The 24374-nt window shown below is 40.7% G+C and overlaps 3 protein-coding genes across 6 annotated transcripts; 1 reads left to right on the forward strand and 2 right to left on the reverse strand.

The window, feature by feature from the left end:
- Positions 1–311: 311 nt before the first annotated feature.
- prox2 (prospero homeobox 2) lies at positions 312–9387 on the reverse strand. Of its 2 annotated transcripts, none has more exons than XM_026303609.1 (5): positions 9258–9387; positions 5605–7183; positions 3612–3719; positions 2019–2213; positions 312–628 (listed from the first exon to the last, which is right to left on the reverse strand). In XM_026303609.1, the coding sequence occupies exons 2-5, from the start codon at positions 7141–7143 to the stop codon at positions 461–463; spliced, it is 2010 nt and encodes a 669-aa protein (XP_026159394.1). In that variant the 5' UTR covers positions 7144–7183; positions 9258–9387; the 3' UTR covers positions 312–460. The 2 variants fall into 2 exon arrangements, with proteins under 2 accessions (XP_026159394.1, XP_026159402.1); XM_026303617.1 differs by lacking the exon at positions 312–628 and adding an exon at positions 1579–1682.
- A 705-nt stretch (positions 9388–10092) lies between these two features.
- On the forward strand, positions 10093–18116 carry dlst (dihydrolipoamide S-succinyltransferase). Its single transcript, XM_026307865.1, has 15 exons — positions 10093–10233; positions 12211–12244; positions 12338–12377; positions 12688–12749; positions 12851–12925; positions 13057–13112; positions 13434–13542; positions 13653–13826; positions 14000–14085; positions 14231–14328; positions 15955–16085; positions 16476–16549; positions 16655–16738; positions 16861–17028; positions 17478–18116. The coding sequence occupies exons 1-15, from the start codon at positions 10171–10173 to the stop codon at positions 17610–17612; spliced, it is 1389 nt and encodes a 462-aa protein (XP_026163650.1). The 5' UTR covers positions 10093–10170; the 3' UTR covers positions 17613–18116.
- Positions 18117–18377: 261 nt separating this feature from the next.
- On the reverse strand, positions 18378–24211 carry rps6kl1 (ribosomal protein S6 kinase-like 1). Of its 3 annotated transcripts, XM_026302749.2 has the most exons (12): positions 24165–24210; positions 23352–23469; positions 23032–23205; positions 22586–22710; positions 22291–22383; positions 22051–22098; positions 21473–21605; positions 19802–21268; positions 19634–19723; positions 19353–19435; positions 19143–19238; positions 18378–19042 (listed from the first exon to the last, which is right to left on the reverse strand). In XM_026302749.2, the coding sequence occupies exons 3-12, from the start codon at positions 23165–23167 to the stop codon at positions 18932–18934; spliced, it is 2382 nt and encodes a 793-aa protein (XP_026158534.1). In that variant the 5' UTR covers positions 23168–23205; positions 23352–23469; positions 24165–24210; the 3' UTR covers positions 18378–18931. The 3 variants fall into 3 exon arrangements, with proteins under 3 accessions (XP_026158534.1, XP_026158549.1, XP_026158541.1); XM_026302764.1 differs by lacking the exon at positions 19634–19723 and having other exon boundaries at positions 24165–24211; XM_026302756.1 differs by lacking the exon at positions 24165–24210 and having other exon boundaries at positions 23352–23520.
- Between the last annotated feature and the right edge of the window lie 163 nt (positions 24212–24374).

Consider the following 24374-nt stretch of genomic DNA (forward strand, 5'->3'; position numbering starts at 1 on the left):
AACTATGAAAACAAAAGGAATTAAAAAGCAAACTACCACTGATGTAATTGCCAAACAACTCTTTGAGTTCAACTAAGGATACGCTCTGAATAATTTCATATTTGTAAACATTTTGCACACCTAGGCTACTAAATCAGTAACTCTTTAAATATGTTGAGGCAGATTATGGAAGTAAACACTGAATAGAATGAACCACAAGAGCATTTATTTTTATCAATAATTGCTTTCCGATAAAGGTACTACACATTATTTCACACTATAGATTCATAACCTTTAGAATTTTTTTTTTTTTTTTTTTTTGTGTGTGTGTTTACAGATTTACAAAATGTTATTTAGCCAACATTCATTCAACATTCATCACATCACTAGAATAAACTACAAGAATGGATAAACAAATACTGTCAAGAGACTAACTTCAAAAATAGCCAGTTTCTTCACCTGTACATTTATGCATTTTGGCCTATAAATAGGAAGATGTCTTGAACTCTTCTGGGACGTCGCTGTCCAGTTTACAGATCACCTTGTATATTGCCTTTTTCCAAGAGGGGTCTGAATCTTTGGCTGCAGAAACGGCATTATAAAACTCATGCAAGGTGATTTCAGCAACCTCCAGGAATCTTTCAGGAACCTAGAAAAGACAGAAAACAGAGATTAGTAAGTCATTACAGCAAGAACCTTTTTTTTTATTTTTTTTATTTTTATTTATTTATTTATTTTTGGTTTCTGCTTTAACAAATAAAATCAATATGATGCTCTGTTTAGAAACATACTGAATATCATTTCAAAAGTCAGTCAAAAAAATATGTAATGAGACCTGTAGCACAATTCTTCAAACATTCAAAGTGATGAAAGGGGGGCTCATCTCTTTGTTCTCTGCACTGATAAAAAATAATACACTTTCAATTAGATGCCTCTTTGATTAGTTAGTCTTGTTTTTCGTCAGCCTAAACTAACACTGATCAGTTGTCTTTCCAGGAAATCTACCAAACAACAAAGTATGATTTGGGTGTTAACTTGAGATTGCTACATTTCAAGTTAACTGCAGTAAAGTGAGGGCCTGGTGTAGTTATAGTTGGGCTAAGAATCTGTGTGTGTCCCTTAATTATTGCAGAATCCATAAAACCACCTCAACAAATGTAGAACAAAGGTCTAGATGCAAAGGATGCTGGGAGAAAACTACCCTGTAGTTTTTGTTTCCCATTGCCTGGCCAATTAGAATAATAGTTGTTGGCATAAGTTATTTTTCTTTCCCTTCAGCTCCTAACACAAAAGCATCCCTGGGAAAGGAATGTCTTGGTCCCAAGGTAAAGAAAACGGTCTCGTCCCTTTCCCACCAAACAGCCTCAATCCACAGCATCTTTCTCAGCATTCCGCATCAGTAGCAATCTCAGTCTCACTCAGGCGTACTGGTCCTCTAATCCTGAGTTGTTTTAGTGGGGTTTTGTGGCTTCCTCTTCCCACAGTTTGATAAAGCATCACTCTGGAGTTTAGATAATAGCTGTAGAGACCAGTCAGCCACAGGTGCAGTGTGACACACAGGTCAGCATACTGACATGTGTGATCACAGCCACATGGTGAAGGTCAATCATACTTCTGCAGGTTAGTAATTACTGTGATGAATGTGCCAACTCCAGTGCTTTACATGAACAGATCACCATTTAGGAGACAGTTTTATTTGCATTCTGCTGGAGAGTTAGAGATCGATATCACTTTAACATCTGCCTGTTAAATATGCAGCTACAGCCAGAAGCCAGTTGGCTTAGCACAAAGACTGAAAACATAGGGGGGGAAAAGCACACCTAACAAACATTTGTCTACCAGCATCTCTGAAACTCACTAAGGTGGTTATATATATCTTGTTTGTTGAATCCAAAAAATAACCAAAGTGTAAAAAAAAAAAAAAAATTTTTGCTGTCTGCCAGACTGTGCCCCATAAAATTGCCACTTTACTCAAAATCTCTTAGAATGATCTAGATGCAAATAATGCAACATGAAAGTGGAATGACTGAGTGACTTACATGAAAGTCATTGGCTTTATTGTAGTGCATGTTCAATGCCCGGAACAGCTCTGAGTCCCTGCTAACTGTAATATCTTTGACATCACTGATACCATCCACAATGGCCTGGCGGGCAAACTTTTCCATCTGGATGTAGTAGAACTCCCTGAAGTTACTGAACCACTTGATCAGCTGAGAGGTGATGCAACGGTTGAACTGGAAATGAAGAGAGAAGAAAATCTGGATTTTATACTGTTCAGAAATGAAAGCGAGTGTTCCACAGCTGAAATCCTAAAGTGACAAACATCTGTGCCCCAGAAGTCTGACATCAGACAGTCTGACCTTTGACCTCCCTGTGATGAGGGCAAATATAAACTGAGATCATGCCTGAAAAGAAATGACATTTTTAAAACTTAATGAGACTCCAATGAGAAATCAAAACATATCATGATCATCAATTAAAAATCATTTGACCGTCTGATGTTTTGACATTAGAAATGTTTTCCATCATGGAAAACCCACATTTTAGTACCTGTAGGGCAAAATGCCACCTAATGGTCTGTCACTCTACAGGACAGTAATTGTTCTGATCTTTTCCCACCAATGTCCAGGGTGAAAAAACACCTGTCAAGGCTCTGTATTTCTAAACTCAATCTTGACGTTAGTCTTGTTATTCTATCTCGTCATCCAGAAAGACAGAAAAAAAAATGCCCAAGGGCTGGGCAGGCATCAAAGACGTTACTTCTCTCTGGTGTGGTGGGCGAGAAAGCGGCAGCATAAGGACAGAAGGAAGCTTCCCTCTCATTGACTCAGGCTGATAGGATGGAATCAGACACTGGGATTAGGCCCTCTTTTGTTCAGTGCCACTTCCCACCACAGGACTCTAAGCAAGGAGGAGACGTTTGCAGGGCTGCAGCAACAGCATCCTCCCCCCTGACCCCCAGGGGTCAGAGCAGCCTGAGAGGCAGGAGCCTACATTGGCTTAGAGACCCAGGAGACGAGACGGATGAGAGGAGATGGACGAGAAAGCCGAGAGGCGTTTGGAGACAATTGGAAAGGAGTTTGTGCTACGAACCGGAAGTTAGGAAGAAGAGTTAAATGGGATTAATGAGAAGGGCTAACAAAAGGATGCAGATAAGAAGACAGGAGAAAAGATAAAAAAAAATGAAGATAGAAGAGGAAGCATGACACAAGAGACCATGGCCAAAATACACAGGATGTTGTGTTTAGGGTCAGCTCACCACTGCCTGGTTTCTGCTGCACAAGTCTCTAATACCAACTCTCTGTTGACACTCAATAGCAATGCCTTTCCTACAGAGTCCTTTGTCACTCCATTTGCTGACTGGAGTGGCTTTTTTAAAGAGAGAATGCCCCTATATCTCCCTCTGCCCCCAGGACATACTCGCAGCTCAGTGGCTTTGTTATTTAAACCCTCTGCGTTTTTGTTTCTCTCCTCCGACACACTGCTGATTTTTCTGTCCTGAACACACACTGACAAGTGCGTAGCGGGGAGTTAAACACAGGACAAACAATTCTGCAGCTTATTTGACCTGTTAAATAAAAAGTGGCTTTTTTTTTTTTTTTTTTAAATATATATAGGTAAAAGAAAATTACCTTAACATCAGGGAAAAAGGTTTTCAGCACATTGGAGCTGGGGTAGCGGGTGTAAAAGAACATGAGCTTTGCCTTCTTCAGATGACTTGGGGTGAGACCCTCCTGGATGTTCACGTTTATGTTAAGGCAGAAAAAACGGACAATTAAATGTAACACAAAGCACACAGTCGCAAAGTGATAGTGGACCAGAGTATTGTGTTGCCTACAGCTAAATTGAATTTCACTAAAGAACAGCTCGGCATTAACCACGGAGTCAATAATGACCCTAACATGTGCTTATTGGCAAAACAGAATTACGAATTAGATTAGGGATTTTTAATTAGAGAGCAAAGCACTTCATGCTCGGCGGTTAAGACGCCTTGTTTTGAAAAAAGGAGCTGATTTTCTGATGTAATTAAGTTGATTTAACGATGACACGTGTCACTCTACACTTGAGAAAAAAATGGAGCCTGCAAAAATGATGAAACGAAAAAGAAAATGTTACATATTTTAAATAGATTTTAGACATCATTTTAAATGTTTAAAATAATGTATTTGCTCAACATATATTATTTTAATTATAATTAAAATAATATAATTATTATTGTATTATAAATGCATTTCCTCCTACGGCACTGACGATGCTCAGGAGCATCTGCTCTGTAATCCACTGCCACACCTTAGTTCATAATGTTTCCTTATCAGGTCACCACACCATACATTAAATAGGGACCCATACCTTTGAAAAAAGAAAGTTGGGATGAAAGATTTATGTGGCATTGTTCAAAGAGGAGCAGAGCTCTTTGCACTGTAAAGATAAAGTGAATCCAGAGAAGCACCACATAATGTTCCCCTCTAAAGCCTTGCAACAAGAGATCATCAAACCAGAACTATTCTGGGACTATTTCAGATTTTTTTTTTTTTTTTTTTTTTTTTGCTTTTTGGATAATTTACCTAATTTACAGCGAGTTACAAAACAGATTAAAGACTTGATGACGTATGTATTATTCTGTCCATACTGATTGTGATTAATAGAAAATGTTACTTAACTTTCTGACCAGTGGCCAGATTTTTCCCTCAAGAATACAACTTTTGTCTCAGACTAATTGGCTTTGAGCTCCTATTGTATGAGGTAAAAACAATGCTGTCTCGCACTCTATTTCAATCATGTACATTCTGACAGAGGTATCCAACAACAAATGCTCAAGACAAGAGCTCAAGTGTTATGGTTGGGAGGCACTTGTGCTTTCCACCAGCACTCAGATGTGACCTTTTAGATGCACCCCTATCACTCTGATGATGGAGAAATAGATCCTGCACCTTTTCAAGTCTGAAAAAACGATGGTTCCTGAAACAGAAACCAGTGCTTTCTCTGCCTTTGAAAATTTGGCTTTTGTTCCTGGCAATTCTTATCAAAGCCTTGTATTCCTTTTTATTTGTCTTTTTCTAGACTTAAAGTCATTACTCTGCTCAGATTAAAGAAGATGCTATAATTTTCTATGAGGTTAGTGAGATCAAAGAAAAAATTCTCCTTGAAGTTTGTTACTGGAACTGCCCATGCTGCAAAGAACCTCAACCAGCAATTGTTCAAATGGAAAAGCTGAAATATCGAGCATTTCTATAAAATAAAAAGGTAAATACAGTATATATAAGATATTATCGAACATACCCTGTTGTAATCTGGATACTTCAGAATCATGAAGTTTTGACATCCAGGTTTTCACATAAATTTGGTCAGTTTGTGGATGCTAAATATGTCAAGTCTTTGTTATTGAGAGATCCAGGATATGGCAAACCACACTTTCCACATATGTATGTATGTATATGTGTATGTATGTAATATATATATATATATATATATATATATATATATATATATATATATGAATCTAAGTATCCTTGTTTTTAATGTCAATTAAAATACAATGTGGTTCAGCCATGTGCTAGTAATTTTTGGATTAAGAAAAGGCAAAGACACTTTCACTGACACTGTTTTGTTTAACTCAAAGGATATGTTTAGCGACATGTAGGGGTTTCGTTCAGCCCTGCTCTGCAGTTCACCACACTCTATCTTGACATGCGGGAGACACAGGTTGTCGACCGTCACTGTCCCCAGGGTAGAAGGACAGGGGTGGTGATTGAGATGGCTGGATGTCACCTTGGACCTCATGGTGATGGTCTCCCAGGGCAGGTCCACTGAGTCTGGTGATGACCTCTCCATTGATGGGGGCATGCAAGGTAGACCCCCAAAGCTGGAATGGGGCCCATATTTGAGCAGGTGCTCAAGAATCTGGCTGTCATGCAGAGGAGCGCTGTAATTGAATGGAAATGGTGTCTGGTGTACAGGATAGGGTCTCTTCACTGTTGGAGTGACTGAGCTCAAGGGGGTCACTGTTGGCTTGCGGACCACCAGTGACAGTGCTTCTGTCTGGTCTTGTGGTCTTTGAGCGTCAGAGCTTTCATAGTACTCCAGAGACTGGGGTTTTACAGCGTCCTCGGCCTGGGGCTTTTCCTGTGTGGAGCCAGCCTGTTTGCTCTTCCTGTCTGCACCCATGTTTATCTGCATCTCTGGAGATGAGCACATGTGCAGCTGAGGAGAGAAGTCCAGGCCTGTGGATGACACCTTCTTGAACACCCTGTCCACACACTCATTAACTGCCCTGGAGAGCTCCTGCTTCAAGGTTTCCTGTATGTTCTGATTTTCTTTTTGCTGTACCCCACAGTCAACTACTTTGGTTTGGCCTCTACACTCTGCACTCATCCTGCTATTCTTCTTTTCAAAATCATCGTCGTTGCTTGAGTAGCTATCACCCAGGATGTCATGCTCAGCAGCAGCGTCTCTCTCATCTCTGTCATCATGTTCAGGATCTTCCTGGTTGTAAACTTGAAGGAACTTTTGCTGCAGCTGACGCAGGAGCCTTTGCATGCTGTGGAGCTGCTCTTTCAGTTTGTGACACTCCTCATCCTTGGTGTTGCCGTTATCACGACTGCTGCTTCCAGATCTTCTGCCCACTAGCCCTCCAACACTGTGATCCTGATGCTGAGGCAGCCTCTGTTTGCGTTTATTCTCCCTGTATGCTTCTCTGGCCTCCCTGATATCTCTGGCATCTGTGTCAGACCTCTCGCTGTCTCCATGCTGCTTGTGGTTGGGAGAACCTGCCATGACCCTGATGATGTTCTCCACTCTGGCCCTCTTGGCCTGTAGGTGGTCAGTTATGGGATGCTCCCCCTCTGGGCTGGCTGCTGTAGAAATGTGGCCATTAGGAGAGGGAGCTTCCACCATGCTGTCCTTTGAGGACACACTGCTCTGGTCTTCTTGGCCGGAGTCGGCGGCAGTGGAGCTGGAAAGGTAGAAACTGCTTTCATCTAGTGCTCTCCTGTTGTGGATGGTCTTGCGGAGGAGTTGAGAGATGATGGATCCATTGGAGTATGAGGCCAGAGGCTCGTCATACATATTTCTCCGGAAGCAAGGCAGCATGATATCAGGTTTGTCATCCTCAGGACACGTGTTGCTGGAGTTGTGCATGTTCTGATCAGGAAGACTGAGGTTCATGTTCAGTGTGAAAACCGACAAGGGAACTATTCAGGGAAATCTGAAAAGAGAAAAATTAAACACAGTTAAGAAAATTGGTGATGAAATCTAAAAATGTGTATCCCTAAAGCTCTTTATTTTTTTATTCAATATGTATCATGTTTATATTGCTTTATAGTAAAATGGGCATCTTAATATCTTTTGTGTTTTAGCCTTTTGTTTAGTATGAGCATTCAAATAAAAAGTTAGGACAATACCATCAAAATGACAAAGACATGTAGTGTCTATATCACAGCTACACTTTCTCATTCAATTGCTTGTTTTTTTTTCTGTTTTCTACGTTTTATGAATTATCGGAGAAAATTATGAAATAATGCATGGAAGTACATATACATTGGGAAGTATGAAGTAAATAAATATATAAAAATACATTTTAGATTCTTCAAAATAGTCATTTCTTTGATAACACCGTTAAACATTATGACAACATCAAGGCGACGAAGTCACCCGGAGCGGTTGCAAATGAACACGTTTGTCTCTCTAAAGTTAAATGGTGAAATTTCTTGCCTTCATAATGTATTTGAGACCATCACTCGCCAAACTGGCTCTCATGATGATTGACATCAGGTAATCATTAAGGCCAAATATTTGATTTTTGGTTCCAGTCTGTTTCTTTGCGAGATGCAGAGAGGTGAGTGGGGGGTATCTGCCCAATGCAGAGCATAGAGGAGATATGGTGTACAGTTATCGCCGCATTCTGTAACAAATCTCAGTCTTCCCATCTGGTTCATGAGACTGTCACTTGTTTTTCAACAGGAAAGTGACCCAAACACACACACACACACACACACACACACACACACACACCAAACTATGTAAGGACTATCTGAGCAAGAAGAAGTGGTGCATCCGATAACCTGACCTCCACAATCACCCAAACTAAGCTCAACTGAGAGGGCTTAGGATGAGTCGGTCTGCAGCATGAAGGGAAAAATAGCCGACAAGTGCGCAGCATATGTGTGAAAACTGTTGGAAACCCATACCAGGTGACAACCTCATGAAGATGTTTGAGAGTATGACAAGAGTGTGCAAAGCAAAAGGTGGGTGCTTTGAAGAACTGAAAATTTAAAACATTTTGTTTTGACTTTTGTCACAATACAAATTTCCATATGTAATTTCATAGTATTGGTGTCTATGGTATTGACAATGTAGAAAATGGTGGAAACACACACAAGAGGTACAAAGAAGAATAGATTATACAAATAAAAAGGTAAATTTCCACACGTGAAAGCCACAGTCTGCACAAAAAGCCATATATATACACGATATTTACAAAATAAAATAGGAAAAGACTTTTATTAGGAATACATAATAATCAAGATGATCTTCAGTAATAAAAATAAAAGTTCAATTGCCTGATTTTGCAGTCAGTTGCTGCAGTCCCTTTGAGCATGCATTTAAATGTTTGTGTCTCTGTGCGCTTTAGCACACTAATGAAAATCATTTAAAAACACATCTGTACATCCAAGTGGCACAGATAAAAGAACTAATTCTGTTTTATATTTCTACATTATATTTACATTCCGTGAGGAAAGACCAGACTTAAATCTCCTACTAAGCAAAGTTTGAGAATGGATGGACTGTAGAGATATTTTGTTTCCTCCTTTTCTCAATTTCCGGCAATATTACAGCCTGCACACCTACTGTTTTAAGGATAAATTAGCTGATACTCACTGCCTGTAGAGCCACATCAAATTTACAATTCACATTTACATTTTTTAATTCATATTCTAATAAATGAAAATGTGTGAATGCACAAACGGGTTTGTCTACTTTTATCCACCCTAAACCTATACATCCTCTAATTAAGGAAACCAAATATGTTTGAGAAATAAAGTCTGAAACAGCCCATAAACACTTGATAGCTCAATTAAACTAAACGTGCAAAGTAAAAGCATGCGTGAGAGTGTCAAAAATACCCTCAGTCCAAGGCTTTCTCGTGAAAAACCGCTAGACTGAAGTGATTAGTACTGAAACGCAGTACTGTGCAGACATGCACTTTGTCACACTGCTACAGGGTTGCAGCGTAACCACGTTTCAGAGTTTCAGAGTGAGAGGCAGTGATGGGACCTTACCTGTTGCGCTGGGAGATGGTGTCGAGCTGGTGGCCTGCGCAGACTGAGTTGGACAGTGAAAGTGCAGGAGAGTCGATGCATCAAAGGGAACTGGGGCGTGGCCATGTGAGAGCAGCGAGGTGATCATAGGCTCATCACCCACATACTGCCAGAAGGAAGGGTGTCTTTTTAGGGCGTCTGATTATTCACCGTGGTTGGTGGATTTCAACAGCGACGGACTTGAAGCGCTATCACTGAATTACCAGGAAATATTAGTGGTAATTGCTAGGACAGAATGGAAATATACATAAACCTTTATAGCCCTGTAATTCCATGCTAATATTCGTTTACAACAGGAAAACTTGGTCATCAAGTTATACATGCATGTAAAACATAGACCTGTACAGTCTGCTGCTGTTCTTCAATCCATCAGTCAGTATTTGTTAAGGAAAGGGCCATTAGTTGTAGAGAAAGTAGTGTAACAGACACAATGTCGACATGAGCACAAAGCCGAGTGAAAAAACAACTTTAAAAGTAAGATCAATTAGAAATGACATGAAGTAAAACATGTTATAGGCTACAGGCCGAGCATCTTTGAAGTTATTAACCTACCCAAAGATACATTTAAGTTGAAAAGGTTTTTTTTTTGTTGTTTTTTGTTTTTTTTTTATTTTCATTAATTTGTTTTTATGTTTTTACAATGTAAACATTATGTCTTATCTTTGTTATATGCGATATGATATGACATTGTCGTGCACGTTATTTTTACCTGTTGTCCTCTGGCGGTCGGACGGGACCACTTTGACACCCCCCTCTCCGTCCTCCACTTGGTTCGTCCCACACGACTTCCGCCGTTCTTGCGCCTGCGCGTGCCTGGCCTGTCGGTGCGACCGGAGTTTAGCTTCCGCTGACAGGCTGCTGTCATTCAGCCATCATGCTATCTCATTCCCGGTGTCTCACCAGGAATATTGGCCGTTCTCTCTCTGCCATCCGCCAGGTAGGCAACAAGGCAATAAAACGTGCTCTGCTCGTTGCCATTCGCGGGATCGTCGCGTTGCATTAATGTGGTCAGCGCTGTCAGAGTTAGCATTAGCCTGCTAACCCCTGCAGGCCTTAGCATTGTAAGCCAAGGACAGGATGACACTTTAACTACACGAGTCTGTACCTCAGTCTTTATTCAGTATAACAGATGAGCCCTATGTGTTTGGGGTGATGTTGAGGGTCCTTGACCTAAGCAGAAAGCACCGGTCCGTGTATATGTAGCTGCGGTTGACGCAAACTTATACTAAGCTAAATGAACGAGTAAGTTAGCTAGCTTTTAGCAGACATGCTGAGGTCATGTTGTGGTTTATAAGAGAAAACTGGGAGTTTATCATATTTAATGTTTCTTTTTGAATGAATCGGTGGTGTAACTTTGTGTAGTTCTATATTAATTAAAATGTCTATTGGACAGCTAACCTAATATGTGTATATAGTAAGCAGAGATGGTCACAGCAAAATATGTTTAATATTTTTCGAATGTGGTAAAGTAGCCATTGATTGCCCTGTTAACAGCTTTGCATATTATTAAGATCTTGAAGTAGTTTCCTGTTTGCCTTTTAAAAGTTAATTAGTGGAATTTCTTGCCTTAATGCATTTGAGATCATAACTTTATTGCTTAAGTAGTGGTGGTATACAGGAACACTGTTGTAGTGATGCATGTTATGGCATCAAATGTTTACCTAAGTAAAGAGACGACAGTCCATAATTACTGATGTGAAGATCAGTCTGTCTTGAAAGCTTCAGTGCACTTACAGAAACCCTCAAACAATATGAAGTATCTGGCTATTGTGAGATAGCACAATTTCATGACTGCCCCATGAAAGGAAGACCAAGAGTTACGTCTGCTGCAGAGGATAAGTTCATGAAAGTTCCTTGCCACAAAAGTTGCCAGTTAATAGTTTGTTCTTTAGAGCCCACATCAATGCTTCCCAGAGTTCACTTAGCAGACGCATCTCGACATCAACTGTTATGGAGGAGACTGTGCAAATCCAGCCTTCATGGTGAAATTGGTGTGAGGAAACCATTACTAAGGGAGACCATTAAGTAGAGAATTGCTTGGTCCAAGAAAAACAAGCAAAGGACACTAGAAATCTGTACTTTGGTTTCAAGAATCTAAATTGCTGAAGGGGACACTTTGAGTCCAAATTTGAGATTTTTGGTTCCATCCACCATATATTTGCAAGATACAGAAAAAGTCAGAAGATGATCCCTGATGAGGTGGGAGGTGCTTTGCTGATGCCACCATTGGTTGTTTATTCAGAATTCAACACCACAATAATCTGTAGTGACACACCATCCCATCTAGTTTGTGCTTAGTTGGACAGTCATTTGTATTTTGATCAGATAGTGACCCAAAACACCCCTTCAGGATATATGAGGGCTACTTGAACAAGAAGTAATGTGAGTGAAGGTAAATCAGTCACCAAATGCTCAGCATGTGTTGGAGCTGCTGTAAGTATTCCAGGTGACAGCCTCATGAACCTGGCTGAGAAAATGCTGAGACATGGCAAGGCTGTTACCAAAGCAAAAGGTGGCTATTGAGAAGAATAAAAATCAAAACATATTTGGCTTGCATAATTCCATATGTTAACTGGATAGTGTGTGCATATAATATACACCTGGCTTTTAATTGAATGAGTGAGCAACAGGAAGTCAGTGCTGATGGTCAACGGTCAGTTCTGTTTGCTAGATGATCACCTCTAATTATCTGGCAGGTGGAACAGGTACCTATTACTGTTGATTGACCAACACGTAGAATGACCTTCGACCATCAGCACCCACTTCCCTTTCTACTGCTGATTATCACTGTCAGCATTATTAGTTACCCAGTGTTAACCAAGGTATAAATGCTTATTTTCTTGGCATTCCAGGTGAAAAAGACTTACTTTTAAAAGTTAGGGACACTTTGTAATACTTCAGTGTGTTTTCACAGGGGAATAATCTGTTTGCTCGTCGGGCCACAGCAGGTATTAAATTTATACTGCTTAAAATTTTCAGTCCCAGTTTCTTCTTTTAGAAAGAAGTGATTTTACATATTTCCATTGTCCTGTCTCCAACAGCTCTATCAGCTAGCCATTCAATCACCTTCAACAACAGTGTGTAAGTACACACACACCCACACATTAAAACATCAAACTATTTTAGAGACGGGCTTTACCGTCAGAATGTGAGTACACTGCTCACACTACACATATAATTTTTTTTTTTTTTTTTTTTTTTTTTAAATGGACTGTCATCCCTTTGTTGTCATCCCACCTGGTAGTGTCATAGCCATGACATCACTGCATTTCTGTAAACTTAATTTCCAGATTTTATCATGATACCAACTATAAACTTTTTTGTGGGGGGTAAGTCGGGTGGGTTATGGGTGGATTTCTGTTTCATGTGGTCTATATGTGTTTATTTTCAGGAAATCTGATCCTCGGTCGAGTGTCTTCCAAATCCAGTACTTCAGGACATCTGTAGCCTACAGTATGTTATAACATTTTCCCCTTTTATTTTTACACTTCCCTGTACATGAAGTTTAACCACTGATGTGTTGAGTGAAGACATGCATTTCCTTTGACCTCCAGGAGATGAAGTCGTTACCGTCAAAACCCCTGCATTTGCGGAATCTGTCACAGAGGGGGATGTAAGGTGGGAGAAAGGTAAAGACTTTTATTAATAAACATACAGTACATCAGTTACTTCTGATACAGAAGCCACATCTCAATGATACTTAAAAAAAAAAGGTAGTCAGTTCGTATTTAGATGCTAAAACAAAGTTTTCTCCTTTTAGCTGTTGGAGACACAGTCTCAGAGGATGAGGTGGTGTGCGAAATTGAGACTGATAAGGTAAAACTAAGCAGATGGCATACACGTTGAGTTTGTATGCAATTGCTTTGTTGTTGGGCTGTGAAGTGTGTTGTACAGTGTGAATGAATGGGCATGTTGGCTTTTTCCCAAAGTTGTATTTCACAGTACTCTTAAAGTCTTAACTGGTAAGACAAATTACTGATGTCTGTCCTTTTCCTTTCATTAAAATACATAATGTCTGTCTCCCCCATCAGCACACTAATGGTTTTCTTGAAACATTTTAGGAAAATGTCCTGGAACTTTTTACCTTTCCCTTTTAAACATGTGACTATATTGACTTTGTTTTTTCCTGGCTCTTAGACATCAGTGCAGGTTCCCTCCCCTGCTGCTGGAGTGATTGAGGAGCTTTTGGTCCCAGATGGAGGGAAGGTTGAGGGAGGAACTCCTCTTTTTAAGCTTAGGAAAGGAGGTTTGTAGCACTGGATTGTTACTGAAATACAACATCAATATAAAATAGTATCATTAAGATGATATGACTGTTAATTCTACATTAGTCTAACTTTTCACCCTTCTCTTCAGCCGGTGCTACAAAAGCGGCAGAAGCTCCAAAGTCTGAGGCTTCAGCTGCTGCAGCCCCTCCAGCACCTTCTGCTGTTCCCCCTCCTCCTCCTCCTCCCTCAGCTGTGGGTCCCATTCCCACTACCATGCCCCCTGTGCCACCTGTGCCAGCACATGCTATGGACACCAAACCAGGTTAGTTGTCGTCAGACAGACGGTCTGTGTCATGTGAGAACTGTGTTGCTTGACATCTGTGACCTGAAGGTTACATGTTTTGTCCTTGTTTCACTTTTTGTGAGAAGTGGCCTGAAGCAGTTGCACTAAAATGATGTCTAGAGATACTGTCTGAGAGATACTGTGTTTTGTAGTTTCAGCCATCAAGCCCACTTCTGCTTCAGCTCCACCAGTTGCCCAAGCAGAAGCAGGAGCTAAAGCAGCCAGGACAGAGAGCAGGGTAAAGTGCACAAATTACCAAACAAAAAATAAGAAAAAATCATCCTTGCCCTAATGACTTTTATATTTGTTAAATGGAGTAAAGTAAGAGTGGGAACCTGTTTATTAAGATTGGTATTTTTAATATTTCTGTTTTTCCGATTTAGGTCAAGATGAACCGCATGAGGCTGAGAATTGCCCAGAGACTGAAGGAAGCCCAAAACACCTGCGCGATGTTGACCACTTTTAACGAGGTCGATATGAGGTAGGAAATTCGAAATTGGTTGACCTACATTTATTAAGCCCTCTGTGCTATTTTTAATAAATGAAAAAAGGTGCTCTGCTACTTCAACACATAAATGCAAACAGTTAATGCAAACAGTTAAATTAAAACAGTGCCAGGGCAGTATGTATACAGTATACATAAACTATGTACAGTACCAGACACACCTTCACATTAAATGTTTGACTTTGTATTACTTTCTACACTGTTGATTAAAGCTGAAGATATTAAAACTATGAAATAAGTATGTAGTAAGCAAAAAGTTTTAGACAAAGTAAATAATTTTTTTATATTTTAGATTTCACAAAGTAGCCACTGTTGAACTGCCACTGTTCTGTTGTCAATTTTCAGTTAACAGCATCTCAGATTAGAGGCCACATCAGCACTAGCCAGAGTACAAGTAGCCTTCACGGTAATGAAATAAATACATAAATAAAGTAGGTGAGAAGTGCTCAGCATATGTGAGAACTCCTTCAAGACTGAAAAACTGTTTTCCTTGTTGACAGAATACCAGTGTGCGCATAAGGTGGCCCTCTGAATAATTTCAAATATATTTTTGTACTTACAAATGTCTTTTTACATAAATTCCTATGTGTTATTTTATATTTTGATGTGTTGAGTATTAATCTACAACATGGAAAATAATAGAAACAAAGAAACTATTGAATGAATATGTGTGTCCAAACTTTTGACTGGTGCTGTGTATCTGTTAAAAGCCAAAACAACACTTACACAAATGGTTATAGATTGGAATCTGCCCAATAGGAAAAGCTTTTTGAAACTCAATATCCTCTTAAACACTGGAATGTAAATATTTGGTCATAATGCCATCTAAAAGAAGATAAGAATTGTTAAAACAGGTTTTATTAATTTACAAGGAAATGTTGTCTGCACTTGCCCCCTGTGCTGAAGAGGACACTTTGAGGATTTCTTTTCCCCGCAAATGTGTGGTGTCAGCTTTCGGCTATTCAGGGTTTTCTGTGTATCTTAATTGGATTGACATTGACAGTCTGGAGGAAGACTTCCCAGGCTAGGGCTCATGTGGAGCCGAAGGAGGTAGTCGGAGCAGGAGGCCGGAGCATCTGGGGCCCGCAGAGACCTGCGCTCTGAGTGGAAGAGCTGCCTCGACCAATATGGGCTTTTATGACAGCCCAATAAGATTTACAGGCTCTAGAAAGTGAAGATTTTTATCGCTTCTTCTCTCCTTTCTCGGAGAGTCTGTGTCTTGGGAGGGGTAATTGTATTAGCGGAGAAACCCTAGAGCTTCAACAGGGTTAGAGACAGGAAAACAAACAATTAAAAAGAGAGATACAAGAGAAAATGAGCAATGGTGAAACGATTAGCAGACCGATTTCAGTAGCTTTAATTTAGCCTGATCTGCAACATATAACCATCAAAAAAGCATACATTTTTTATTGAAATTTCTCCGAAAGGTTTCAGAAGTGGGACACTTTCTTTCAGCTTGAGGACAATATTTGAAATCTGTTAATGGAGATTTGGTATATCTTAGTAGTGCTATTGTGTGTAAGTGTTATTCTTAAATAATGGGTCAATAAGCACTACAACTTCTCTACTGTGAACTGTACATATATTTTTCTGTTTCTGCAGCAACATCTCAGAGATGAGGAAGGCATATAAAGACGCTTTCCTGAAAAAGCATAACATCAAGTTGGGCTTCATGTCTGCATTTGTGAAGGCTGCAGCCTACGCGCTGACCGACCAACCTGCTGTCAATGCTGGTATAGATTTACCTTTTTTAAAAAAAAAAAAACCTGAGAAACCTTCATTTGTGTTTGTTTGGCTCTACCTTTGCACGCTTGGCATCAAATAACTGCAAGTATGTGTGATGTAGAAAAAGATTTCAAGTTTCGGTATCTTTCATTGCCAAACCTCAAAACCAACACTGACTTATTTACTGCCTTTAGACCACCGTGACCTATTTAGAAGGACCGCACTGAAGTAGGGGGTAGTTGGCATTGCTGGCTTTTAAAAGCTTGAAATAGTCTGTGGGTTTCACCTTCCTTTTTACTGGCAGAAATGGCACATGTGAAAAAGAAAAGAATCTTAGTAGCAAATGTAAAGTAAATGATTAACAATTTTCATCTAAGTGTTGCTCTTTGTGTTTCCAGTAATTGATGACACAACCAAAGAGATTGTGTACAGGGACTACGTTGACATCAGTGTGGCTGTGGCCACTCCAAAGGTAAAACAAGTAATGCTTACATTGTGATGCTGAGTGTTAAGTGCTTAATAGCCCATTTGTCTCTAATGTGTGAAGGGCTGAAAATTCATGTGACTTCTCTCTCAGGGTCTGGTGGTTCCAGTAATCCGAAATGTAGAGGCAATGAATTTTGCAGACATTGAGAAAGCTATCAATTTGTTGGGAGAAAAGGTAATATTTTATATGGCATATTTTTTTTGATGCCATATAAACATCATTAGAATGGCTTAGTTCCTCTGAGTTTTTTACTCACTTACTGGCAAGTGGTGTTATCTGTGGATATGTGCTTGCAGGCACGTAAGAATGAGCTGGCTGTTGAGGACATGGATGGAGGAACTTTCACCATCAGCAATGGTGGTGTGTTTGGGTCCATGTTCGGCACACCTATAATCAACCCCCCCCAGTCTGCCATTTTAGGCATGCATGGCATCTTTGACAGGCCAGTTGCAGTCGGTGGCAAGGTTTGTTTCCTCATTGTCACACATACAAATACAGAATGGTGTACAAAAATATGATCTTAAGACATATTAAGCACTAAAATAGTCAAAGTACATGTTAAAAATAATTTTAACTGCATTAAATAGCAACCTCAGTAGATCAAAGAGCGATTCATCTAATATCTTTTTAGTAGTAACTGTTATTAGATTACAACACCCTTAAACATGGAACACAGTAATGAAAATGGACTCGGTTTGAAAAATCTGTCATTGAAAACACAGCTCTGTTTGCCACTTGTCAATCAAATTTTCACGACTGGGTATTTCATTAACTCAGAACTCAAGTTGCTTGTTTTGTCTAACCAGCACTCATAAAGCCAGTGAGCTTAATAATGGTATAAACAACATATCATTGTGGAACAGTGGTGTGTATTGTGCTGGAATTTGGGCTCAGTGAACTTTCTCTTGTTTAGGTGGAGATCCGTCCCATGATGTATGTTGCCCTGACGTATGATCATCGTTTGATTGATGGAAGAGAGGCCGTCACTTTCTTGCGCAAGGTCAAGTCAGTGGTGGAGGACCCCAGGGTGCTACTCCTTGACATGTGATCCCAAGGCCCAACCAAACCACCCTCCACAAACAGTGGCTGTGCTCACCTGATGAACATTACTCTAACTGCAGTTAATGTATTGTTCTATTGATTAACTAGCAAAAAAGGATTTTTGGAGGCAGTTGGGTTGTGCAATGGACATTTGTAAGGCTGGCAGTGATTTAAAAGGTTTGGTGCTCTACAGTCAGGGTCTAGCAAAAAGGTTATTCCATAACCCGTTCGCCAAATGCCATTTTCTACAGACAGCTGAAAAATTTTGAACTCATTTTGAGATAATTTGAAAATCAGATGAAACAGCATAGTATGAGATATTTTGTTTGAGAGAAGGGCACATACTGGGTCTAGCAACCAAGAAACACTATGTTCTAAAATGTCCAAAATGAAGCAGTCCTCTGACAATTCATGCAATCTATCTTAGAAAAATGAAGAGAAATGTCTTAAAGCTATGTGAGAAAGAATATTTAAGAAACAAGTTTTAAACAATAAAAGCGACATTACTTGACTACTTTTGGTTTTGGAATATTTTTTTTTTTTGCAGTTTTATGTTGACAGTCTTGGGTTGCTACATTTTTAGGAATAGCATGGCATGTCATTGATAACTTAATAAGGCCATCTACATATAGTGCAGATAGATTAAAACTAAATGACAAAAGCCTTGGTATGTTAACAGATTATCGTGCAGTACACCTGAATGGAAACATTCCCTATGCCCCCTTACCCCTGTTTTTTTTTTTAAGTGTTTTACTTTAAATTGCCAGTTTTTATGTAAGTGGGTTGTGGAGTATTGCTGCTGTGTAAAAAGATGAAGAGGTTTTACTTTTTGAAATAAAAGTCCTAGCCCACATCTTTAATGTTAAGGTAATGCTAAGGTAGTCTAATTGTAGCAGAATATTATGTGATGATTAATATCTTTGAGTTTCTACAATATTCAAAGGCAGACAACCAAAACTTCGTAACTGTCAGAATGACTTAGGTGGCGTCAGTGTTGATGTATGGTGATAATACATTTGATATTCATCGATATAAAGTATTATCAAATATAATAAAATTGCATAAAAGTTACTTTAAATTCCAATATCAATACTGTACACTCTTAGAAGTAATATATGAAATTTTGGAAGTGACATGGTTCACTAGTTTAGTTCCTGTTTCAGTCTTTATTATATCATTTTTCTTTGGGAAGCACAAAATGCGAAGGAACCCGGGGATCTGGTGCTGCAACCATTTGAGCTGTACTAGAACGTTTAGGCTCAGGAGAGCATTCATCTTCCCTTCCAGTGGAGTACAGAGGGAGCAGAGGTGATGCTGTCACGGCTGCTAGCAGCTCAGAGCTTTCCAGGAGATGGCGCTGAAGAAGGGATGGCACTTGATGTCACTCACACCTCCACCTCCAGAGCCCAAGCGATAGCCAGCATCGAACTGAAGCAGCTGTGGAGAGTATAAATACAGTAAGATTTTTTTTTTTTTTTTTTGCACTTTTGTATGACTGAACCAGAAGCCTTGTAAATGTTTGAAGCTTAAACCTAACCTCAGTGAGCAGCGAGGCAGCTGCGGTGCTCAGGTGGTCGGGGATGAGCAGCTGGGTGTGTGAGTGGATTCCTGCTGGATGGAGCTGCCACAGTGGCTGGAGGCACAGTTAAGTGTGTGTGAGGAGCATATGACCCAACATCACAGCTGGGTGCATAATGATGAAGCCAACCTTTTAAGCATAAATATGCTAATACAGGCTTTTGCTTACCATTCCTGTTAGAAGTTCAAACAACAAGGCTCCAAGACTCCACCAATCACAAGCTTCGGTAACCCTGGACACACCACCAATTTCTGCCAACAAACAACAAGATGAGTTTAGTTTTATCACACACATCATTTCTTGAAAATGTATTTTCCATCTTTAGTTTCCCATCCAATGTGCAGTATTTAATCTTTCTTTCAGCATAAAGTGCACAATCTAAATTTTGCCACTAGGTGGCAGGTTCCACTAAGGCTGAACCACTGTTGTGCCATCAAAGGAATGCATACCTGGAGCACAGTACATTTGTTCCATGGCTTTGGAGCTAATATCTGACTGAACCTCACTCCACTGCCCAAAAAATGTCAGGCACACCTTTCCTGTGAAAACATGTTTTATCAAAATCAAAAGTATTGTGCTTTTCAATGAGACCTTTTAAATTTATTAGTTAGACTCACCGTTGCTGGTGAGCAGAACATTTCTTGGGTTGAGATCCCGGCATAGGATGCCTTGCTGATGCAGACTCTCTAGGGCTAGAAGGATTTGTGCCCCCCAGACACGCACCTCTGTCTCAGGAAGCCCCCAGCACGTATGCATGGCCCTGTCTTTAGGCCTGGAGGACTTGAGAGGAAACTGTGGTAGATGGCACCAGCCATCCACCTCAATGATCTGGTCTTCCTCCTGTCCTTCCGATTCCTCTGATTTCATTAAAGCACCCACATCCTCTTCTCTTCTCCTGTGGGGTGGGGCTTCACAAGGGCCAGAGGAAAACCAGCTCACAAATGATCTTTCTTTTCCAAGTGCCATTTTTTCTTTAGGACTCAGCAATGTCCATGCTTCCTTTGTTCCTTCTATTGCCTCACTGGAACATTTTTCTCCTTTGTATTTCACCCCTGACAGGGACAGATTCATCGCCGATAATGTTTCTTGTTTACCCACAGTGTTGTGGCACGAGGAAGCGGAGGGAGGCCAGGAGCCTTCTGAGGTGATGATTGTGTCTGTGTGGTCAGAAAATACTGCTCTGTCTGTGCTCCTGATGACCACCACTCCGTTTCTTTCCTTTATTGTGGGACTGCAGCTGCATTGCTTTGTTTCTGCAACTGTGTCTGCAGAGTTACCACTTAAAACAGATCCTAGGTGAGAGCCATTGGTATCCCATGATGCCCTGCCACGGACCTGGGTTTGGCAATGGAGAGAAAGATGCAAAATGGCAGGTGAGGAACTCAAACCGTTATTTTCACTGTTTGGTGATGCTGCATTTGTAAATGAGGTCTGATTTGTATTAGGCGGAGTTTGCCCTAGTGTGCTGTGTAAGTCGCTGCCAGTCACTGCATAGGGGTTTGCTTTGTCACAGTTGTGTGCTGGATCCGCAGCTTTCCAAGCCACTTCAAACTCCGAGCTGCACTCTATCAGTCCCATTCCAGCTTTTTGTTTCTGGAGTTCTGACATGACATCGAGAGTTTGACTGATGCGAGCACAAGCGAGAGGAAGAGCAGGCTTTTCCTGAGTTTCACTGGAGTGCAAACATAAACTAGGAGCTGGTGGATGGATGTGGGTGGTGACCTGCGTCTTTGTTGGGCCAGAATGCAGAGTTAGCCGGTCAAGCTTAGTGTAAAATGATGCTGCGGAGCGTGTGTTTTGCAGACAGCCTGTTTCCTCAATGTAGGAGTGAGTCCCACAGCTCTCCAGACGCTGCTGAGTCTCATCCCATGATGTGGGGAAGTCTGTATCTGGGCTCTCATCGCTTAATTTCTTTGAAATTATTCCCAGGTTATCTATGTTACTGTGCTGGTAGTCTGTACTGATTGTGGGTGAGGTGTAGCTGGTCTTTAACTTGACACTGTGCGGGCCAGAGGTGAAGCAATCTGGGTGCTCCTTGGCCTTCTCGTTCCTCAGCTTGTGTAGCTTGGAGAAGAGCCTCCCACCTAGGACCAGAGGGACAGAAAAACAAGATCAGCAATAGGGCAAACAATGTGCTATATCAATGCTACTGCTATAATGTAGGTATACACATTGTTTAGTGCTGGTTTTGAAAAAACACCTAGTGTCCACCTAATGCTAAAAAGCTTAAAAATCCCTCCATTAGTTCTCCAGCAGCAGTGAGAGCAGAGCAGTTAATACCAGCTCACCTTTGACATGCTCAAGATGCAGGTACACAGCATCTTCACTGACATAATATCTCAGCAGCTTAACCATGTATGGCACCCCCTGAGGAATGATGGTTGGCTGGTCCCTGCTCTCCCAGCTTGACTTGACCAGACTCTGAAAGAATACATCCATGTAATGATTGTTCTTCTTCAAGAAGACAAGTGTGCGCATTATTATAGGAAAATATATATATCACTATGGACATATGTGTAACTTAAAAATGATGAAATACTGCTTGGAATTCCCCCATTTAGCGTCTTTCTGTTATTGCTTCTCTAGTCACTGAAATTTGAGGTGCACTTGCACTGGCTAAAAAGGTGCTTTCAGGCAGATCAATTCTGGATGATACTCAGGGAGACAGGATGGAGAGAGCTCCTATCGACCGGCCTGCCACGTAACACAAAAAGTCTGGCTTCCTGCCACAACAGCCAAAATATCTCTGCTGTTGGTTTTTAGATACTGACCAATGGACCTGTGTTTTTTTTTATATCTATTATAGTTGAGCCTCTTTTTTTTTTTTCTCTAGTTCAGTGCCCATGGAAAAGGATTGCATACTCACCTTTACAACAAATGTCTCTTTATTGACCATACTTTGAACAATCAGGACCTTTGGAACGGAAAATAACATCCTCAGGATAACATGGAAAACCAGATAAATTATTACAACATAGTTCACTATAAACAGCTTCTGTGGTTAGAGGCAAGTTGATCATTTACATTTTCATTGTTTACAAGATGGAGTGCCAACACCCAAATCCAGTACTGTTAGCGAGGTAAGAAGAGTAAAAGAAAGTCTTGCCTTATCAGTCACTCCAACCACCTTACACATCTCTAGATCCTCCACAGGCGAACTCAGGTGTCTGATTGGACGAAATCTCAGACTGCTGTAGCCCTGGCGATGAAAGCGACAGAGGATATTAGCACCTATATGTTTTACAAGATTTGTGTATCAGAGATGGGCACTAAACATTTTATCTAATAAGAAGCAATACAAGAGGTTCTCTTTGTGTTCTTTCTCAGTGAGAACAAACTACAGCTGGAATGTAGACATTTTAATGTGAGAAAATGGGGAAAATACAGGACGACTGCCTTACCCCTAAGTGAGTGCTGCCCTTCCCTAGGTTATCCTGCAGATGTGTTATAAATATTTCTTCAGCTCTCTTCAGATACTGTGTCGTCTTCCTCTTCACTGCCTCCCGACGATCCTTGTTTGGATCCACTGAAAGAGTTGAAACACTAATAAAAAAAGTACTAATAGTGTATCTTAGAATAACTCTGACAGAAAAGACACTCTTCTAATTAAACCTTTGTGCTTTTGATTTAAGATAAGGAACTCTAACATATGGTTGACTACTGACACCGTGGGGGGAAAAATGTTTAGCCAGCAAGGGAATCTGTGTTTAACCTTTGGTTTGTGACTTCCTGTTTTTAATCTGGCCCATGTCACATGTCAAGTACAAACACGCCTCTGCAGATTCCCTATTCGCAGCATCATCTAGCCTTAAAAATGTGTGTGAAAGACCAAATGCTTGCCACTTACACTGAACCCCGTTTAGCAGTAAGTCTACGCCATTCTTATAATAACTAAAAGCTGCCTCATAGTCCTCATTGACTTCGCTGTCCAGTGCCATGCGGATCTGCTTGGCCGCCTCCACCAAGTAATCTCTCTTTGCCATTGCTGCCTTGTTTCGGATCTGTCCAGGTCCAGCTTGGCCTGAGCAAAGCACAAAAAGTTATTGCTGATTCAACCGTGCTAAATTCACACATGGCAGATGTTACATCAGGAACAGAAACTGAATCTTAGGCTCTTCTGGGTGAATTAAGCTGCAGCTGTCCTTAACTGTTTAGCCTGGAACTCACCTTTGCTCCCTGGTTTTTTTCAACAGCACGATACATTTCTGTCTTTTACCCCAGGGTTCAGTGCATGTCTGCCTCCAGTGACTCCACACCTCAGGTCTTTGTGGTAGTGCATGATCATCTGTGCCAGTGGAAACAAAGAGTTAACCTCCAGACCAGCACAGGAAGTGAGTACAAGCTTGTGCCTACTATTTCTGATGAATGGAAAGAACAGCAAATGCCCAGGATGATAGAGAAATGACTCAGTGCACTGTCACACATCTCAGGTTATGTGCATAGTTATTTATCTCTATGGGATGATAGAAACCTACACACTGCCTCGGCAGAAGTGTTCACTTCAAATTTAAAATGCACAAACCCCAAAATATATGCCACAAAAACATGTGGGAAAAATATGCCAAACTGTTTGGCCTGAGACATCCACCCAAACACATTCTTTGCTAATAAGAAGCTTTAAAATCACCTCTTAGCAGTGGATTTCTTATTACATTATACATTCTAACAATAATGCAGTGAAGAATAATGCTGTCAGTAAACCTCCCATTCATGTAAAATATTACCTTCTTTTCCACTTAATTTAGCTAAAGACTGAAACACAAACATCACAGCTACACACCCCATCCTAGTTACAGTCATGGAGGCGATATCGTCTAAGGAGTGTTATGAAACACAAAGCCCCCATCAGTCTCCTTCATCACCAACCATCACTTGCTCAACGTGCACTTCCATAGCCACTGAATAAGCAATCCACCATATTAGATAAATGCACAAACAGTACAGAAAACCGGTGTACATGCACACACACACACACTGTACCTGATATGAGGCGAACATGCTCTGGACCCTCCGCCCCTGCACCAGCAGCAGCTCATGTCTTCAGCAGCCTCAATACACTCATCTCAGAGGCAGGAGAGGAGGAGAGAGCTCAGGCGAGGCTGCTGATTGGCTGAGCATGATGTCACTTTAGGGTACCATTTCACACAAGGCGCTCACTTCCCCCCTCTCATCCTGACAGATGCTGGCCCA

This window comes from Mastacembelus armatus, chromosome 22 (assembly GCF_900324485.2).
Source record: "Mastacembelus armatus chromosome 22, fMasArm1.2, whole genome shotgun sequence".
NCBI classification, from domain to species: Eukaryota; Metazoa; Chordata; class Actinopteri; order Synbranchiformes; family Mastacembelidae; genus Mastacembelus; species Mastacembelus armatus.

What these genes read in the sequence shown, in the direction of transcription:
- prox2 (XM_026303609.1), bottom strand. Translation starts at nt 7,143, where the DNA reads ATGAACCTCAGTCTTCCTGATCAGAACATGCACAACTCCAGCAACACG. An exon ending in ACCCCTACATGTCGCTAAAC is followed by an intron (nt 3,720 to 5,604) that starts ATATCCTTTGAG and finishes ATAAACGTGAAC; the next exon opens with ATCCAGGAGGGTCTCACCCC. An exon ending in ATAAAGCCAATGACTTTCAT is followed by an intron (nt 629 to 2,018) that starts GTAAGTCACTCA and finishes TGTCTTTTCTAG; the next exon opens with GTTCCTGAAAGATTCCTGGA.
- dlst (XM_026307865.1), top strand. Translation starts at nt 10,171, where the DNA reads ATGCTATCTCATTCCCGGTGTCTCACCAGGAATATTGGCCGTTCTCTC. An exon ending in ATCACCTTCAACAACAGTGT is followed by an intron (nt 12,378 to 12,687) that starts GTAAGTACACAC and finishes GTTTATTTTCAG; the next exon opens with GAAATCTGATCCTCGGTCGA. An exon ending in CAGCCAGGACAGAGAGCAGG is followed by an intron (nt 14,086 to 14,230) that starts GTAAAGTGCACA and finishes TTTCCGATTTAG; the next exon opens with GTCAAGATGAACCGCATGAG.
- rps6kl1 (XM_026302749.2), bottom strand. Translation starts at nt 23,167, where the DNA reads ATGGCAAAGAGAGATTACTTGGTGGAGGCGGCCAAGCAGATCCGCATG. An exon ending in TTGAACTTCTAACAGGAATG is followed by an intron (nt 19,239 to 19,352) that starts GTAAGCAAAAGC and finishes CTGTGCCTCCAG; the next exon opens with CCACTGTGGCAGCTCCATCC. An exon ending in CTGCCTCGCTGCTCACTGAG is followed by an intron (nt 19,043 to 19,142) that starts GTTAGGTTTAAG and finishes TACTCTCCACAG; the next exon opens with CTGCTTCAGTTCGATGCTGG.